At 43.9% G+C, this 5,185-nt stretch overlaps 1 protein-coding gene across 4 annotated transcripts in view; it reads left to right on the forward strand.

Annotated features, from left to right (window-relative positions):
* Papss2 (3'-phosphoadenosine 5'-phosphosulfate synthase 2) overlaps nucleotides 1-5,185 on the forward strand; it is a 71,961-nt gene that overhangs the window by 63,864 nt on the left and 2,912 nt on the right. For all 4 annotated transcript variants that reach the window (XM_029472299.1, XM_021151270.2, XM_029472298.1 and 1 more), the window contains 2 exons: nucleotides 1,483-1,618; nucleotides 4,002-4,270. In XM_029472299.1, coding sequence (XP_029328159.1) covers nucleotides 1,483-1,618; nucleotides 4,002-4,270 — 405 coding nt within the window. The remainder of the gene's footprint in view (nucleotides 1-1,482; nucleotides 1,619-4,001; nucleotides 4,271-5,185) is intronic.

Below are 5,185 nucleotides of genomic sequence, written 5' to 3' on the forward strand. Positions count from 1 at the left end.
AAAAAAAAAAAAAAAAAAAAAAACAGTGCAAAAATGTATGTGTTGACTTGACTGATACATGTAACTTTTTTCTCAGATCCTCAACTCTGGGTGAATCTAGAGGAATGACTGTGATCATCACATGGCGTAGACTGTTATCATTTCCAAAGTTTATTCCAATCCATTTGTTCTTTTATACCCCAAATTATCTTCACTGTGTTGTCGGATGAGATAAATCCACACGAAAACCAAGGTGCCCAAGGACAGCCCAACTTTCACCCAGTTAGATTTGGCATTGACTGGCTCCCAGATGCAGAACTTTGACCATGTTAAAGAGCAGCTCAGCAGGCAGGCGGGGGCCAACAGCTGTGAAAACAAGCCCAGTACCACAGTACTAGTGACGATGCCATCTTGCCCTGCCTCATTACAACTTTAAAATGACGTTTCTCAGCTTGAATTTCCAATATGTTAGCTGATGATATAATCCATATAAACAAAAACTTTGGGAGACAGTCTGCAACTTTTGTGTTGTGTGAATTCGCTGCTGGAACTCACCCAGGTCTTGTCCATGCCACCTCCCTAGCAATTTTTGTGAAGACCACAGGAAGTTAAAGAAATTACAACTTTATATGCCCCAGTACAGGGGAACCCCAGGGCCAAAAAGGGGGAGTGGGTGGGTAGGGGATTGGGAGGGTGGGNATGGGGGACTTTTGGGATAGCATTGAAAATGTAAACGAGGAAAATACCTAATAAAAAAATAAATTATAAAAAAAAAGAAAGAAATTACAAATTCAATAAATACTATTTGAAATGGTGCAGAACAGTAACTCAAGATGGGTCAAAAAGAAGCCCAGGAGGGCTGGGGAGAAGGCTCAGCCAGAGTAGAGCTTGCTGCACAAGCAAGAGGACCCATGATTAATCCCCACAGAACCCATGTAAAATATCCAAGTCCAACGGCCAGGAAGGTTGAAGACAGGCAGTGATTCCACTGACAGAGGTAAAAGCAGGCAGATCCTGCGGCTCACTGGCCAGTCTGTCTAGCCAAATTTGCAAACTACATGTTCAGTGAGAAACCCTGTCTCAAAAAATAATGTGGGGCTGGTTAGATGGTTCACCAGCGGTTAAGAGCACTGACTGCTCTTCCAAAGGTCCAGAGTTCAAATCCTAGCAACCACATGGTGGCTCACAACCATCTATAATGAAATCTGATGCCCTCTTCTGGAGTGTCTGAAGACAGCTACAGTGTACACACATATAATAAATAAATAAATCTTTTTTAAAAAAATAAAATAAAATAAATAAATAATAATGTGAAGGGCTACTGAAGAAGTTTCCCAAGTCTGTGCCTCCACACATACAGGCACTTGCCTACACAAATATGCACGCACGAGCAGACAGATACACACACACACTCTCGAGCAGACAGATACACACACACACTCTCTTCAAATAAAATTTAAAAATCAGTATAGTTACCATTAACTTTAGTGATTTTCCTTCTAGATGGTGATGGAAAGTGGGGACTGGCTTGTTGGTGGAGACCTACAGGTGCTAGAGAGAATAAGGTGGGACGATGGGCTGGACCAATATCGCCTTACGCCTCTGGAGCTCAAACAGAAGTGTAAAGACATGAATGCTGGTACGTATTCAGGTTCTAGAGCATTTGTCAATATGCCTTAGCACTCTAGTTTAAAAAAAAAAAGTGTATTGGGAATTGGATTTTTTTCTTTTACCCCCATCTAGGGGCTGGCATTGAATTCATTATATAGCCAATGGTAACCTTGAACTCTCTTTCTCTCTCTCTTTTTAATTAAGATTTACTTTTACATATGTGAGTACACTGTAGCTGTACAGATGGTTGTGAGCCTTCATGTGGTTATTGGAGACTGAATTTTTAGGACCTCTGCTCGCTCCAGTCAACCCTGCTCACTCTGGTCGGCACCACTCACTCAGTCCCTGCTTACGCTGGCACAAAGATTCATTTATTATACATAAGGACACTGTAGCTGACTTCAGACACACCAGAAGAGGGCATCAGATCTCATTGTGGACAGTTGTGAGCCACCATGTGGTTGCTGGGATTTGAACTTGGGACCTTCAAGAAGAGCAGTCAGCGCTCTTACTTGCTGAGCCATCTCGCCAGCCCAACCTTGAACTCTTGATCCAACTTCTGCTTCCAAATGCTGGCATTATAGGCCTGTACCACCACACCTAGCTGAATTATATATATGAATAAAGACAGTCAGGTTTGCTGTCCATAGATTATACTGCTGCCAAGGGCCATATTAATGTGAGTGGCCTGCGCTGCCACCTGAGACCATGTGGATGCCCATGGTTTGTGTTGCAATCTGAAATCATGTTGATATCTGTGGGCCATGCTGCTGCCAAAAGCCCTGGTGATGTGTGGTCCAGGTTGCCTCCAAGGGCCTTGTCTGGGTCCATGGTCCTAATGCAGCTAGGGCCCATGTTGTGGTCTATGCTGTGCCAGAAACCATGTAGATGCCCATGATCCAGGCTCCAGCCGACTGTAAGGAGCAAGGAAACTCATTTGCAGGGATGTTGATGACCGCAGGTGCACAGTTGACAAAGAGGGTAGGCTTCTGTGACAACGTCTACCCCCACCCCAATCCTCACTCTCACACCCCCCAAAAGTAGTAGCCTAAGCAGGACGCCATTGAAGAGAACTCTTAAAGTGTGATAGGGATGCTGAGTTGCAGGTCTCCACAATTGATGGCTTCTGGCAGGGGTGTGGAGGTGATCGACTCGGTTCTATTTAAGGGCAGGCCACTGAGAGTTTGGCCATATTCCAAAGAATATACAGGCAACACAAATTGGACCTGCTTGGCTTTTTTTAATGTTTTATTTTTTTGAGAGGAAAGGTCACGAGGAGAGTGGACATGGGGAGGACTAGGAAATGAGTGTGATGGGGGGTGTATGATGTGAAATGTCCAAAGAAACAGGAAAAATATTATGTTGAAAAAAAAGAAGTATCTTACTTTTAATTAGATGGGGGGGGAGGGGCATGTATATGTGTGCCTGTGGAGTCAGATCCCCCAGAGCCGGAGTTGTAGGCATTTTGTGAGCTGTCTGACATGGGTGCTGGGAATCAAACTTGGGTCCTCCAAAAGAGTAACACCATTCTTAATCTTGGAGCCATCTCTCCAAGTGATGAGATCTGTTGGCTTGTCTGGATCACAGTTGTGCTACACTCACATGCTAGAACACTATGCAGCAGTTTAAAATACGCAAGTGCAGAATAATTCCTACAGTGTATCTGTCGAGTGCAAAAGCATTTGCAGAATATATATACATATATGTATATATATATATATATATATATATATATATACACACACACACACACACACACACATAGCACGGGCAACGTTGGAAAACAAGAAAATTGAAAAAAAAAGTACTTAACCCACTTCTATCTATAGAAGCACAAAGGACTCTGGGAGCACCAGACTGCCAGTGACACCTCTTGGGGTGGAGGGTAGGGGGTGGAACAAGAAAGAAACCCTCTTCACATTTCATTCTGTAATGATAGGAAGCAATGATTTTCATTTTTCATTTTGGGCTTTTTTATATTTCCTAAGTTTCCTACAATGGAAATATATTAATTAGATTTTAGAACTAGACAAAAAAAAAAATAGACTTCATGAGTCCATCCTGAGTGTCATTGTTTTCAGGATTTAAGAAGGTGTGGTTTTCATCTGTAGACTGTCGTCTCCATGCACATTTCTGTGGGCTCTATATATGTGGGCTCATAAAGGTACAAGGGGGCAGGTGAATGCTAAAGTCCAGGGTTTCAGAAAAAGTGTAGACAGCACCTGTTTTAATTCCTGAGTCCTATTTTCTCCTGGGTGGCTTCCTGCCTCTGCATCCTGTCCTGTCCAAGCAATTAAGTTAACAACCCAGGCATAGTCTCCCATTATCAACAGCTAGAAGACTGAATCCTCCCATCTGTTCTTACAGACAAGCAAGATTGTTAACTTTGAACCTTGGCTCCTCCTTTCTAGATGCCGTGTTTGCATTCCAGCTGCGCAATCCTGTCCACAACGGCCATGCCCTCCTGATGCAGGACACCCGCCGCAGGCTCCTGGAGAGGGGTTACAAGCACCCAGTCCTCCTGCTCCACCCTCTTGGGGGCTGGACCAAGGACGATGACGTACCTCTGGAATGGAGGATGAAACAGCATGCAGCTGTACTGGAGGAAAGGGTCCTGGATCCCAAGTCAACTATTGTTGCCATCTTTCCATCTCCTATGTTATACGCTGGTCCCACAGAGGTGAGCAATTCCCTGAGCTGGGCCAAACATTAAGAACACCAGCTAAAGCTTATTAGAAGGGTAAATACATTCTGGGAATCAATTCTTAATGAGAAGACTCTACTTTGCCCAACCCAGCTTAACTTTTTCTAATGTGTATTTGTAAAGATGTTAGAAGCATCAAGTCCAACATAAACATATTGCTTGGAGAATACGGAGGTTGGCACGTGATTGAGATAGGTAGATAGCACAGCTCACCTGAGTCAGTCATTGGGCAAGTCGTATCTGTGCTACCTTTCTGTTGATGTGATAAAACACCATGGCCCACGTAACCTGAGTCTATGTGGGCTTATGGTGCCAGGGTGGTAAGTCTGTCACAGCAGGGAAGCCGGGCAGCAAGTGGCAGGTTTGAGGGCAGGAGAAGGAAACTGAGAGCTGACATCCCTTACCATGAGCAGGAATCAAAACTGAGAGCAAACTGGAAGTAGATGAAACTTTTTAAACTCAAAAGCTCACCCCTAGTGACATATTTCTGTCAGCAAGATTGTACCACCTACACTGCAGCACCAACTTGGAACCAAGTGTTTAAATGTCTGAGACTAAGCGCCACCGTTCTCATTCGCCATCACGAAACTAACAATTTATTAGGTCCAATTGCTCTCTATGGCTCACCATGACCCAGGAATTGCTTAGAAGGTAATTCAGTAATTAGTTCACTGTTGGCAGTCAGGTGATGACTTAGAATCTGTAATTCACAGAGTCCTTTGTAACAGTAAGTATTCTTAATTGCTTGCTTTATTAAGAAAGACTCTTATAGCTCATGACTTTAAAACTCCAGTTTTAGCTGGGTGTGGTGGCGCACGCCTTTAATCCCAGCACTCGGGAGGCAGAGGCAGGCGGATTTCTGAGTTCGAGGCCAGCCTGGTCTACAAAGTG

Source organism: Mus caroli, chromosome 19, assembly GCF_900094665.2.
Source record: "Mus caroli chromosome 19, CAROLI_EIJ_v1.1, whole genome shotgun sequence".
Taxonomy (NCBI): domain Eukaryota; kingdom Metazoa; phylum Chordata; class Mammalia; order Rodentia; family Muridae; genus Mus; species Mus caroli.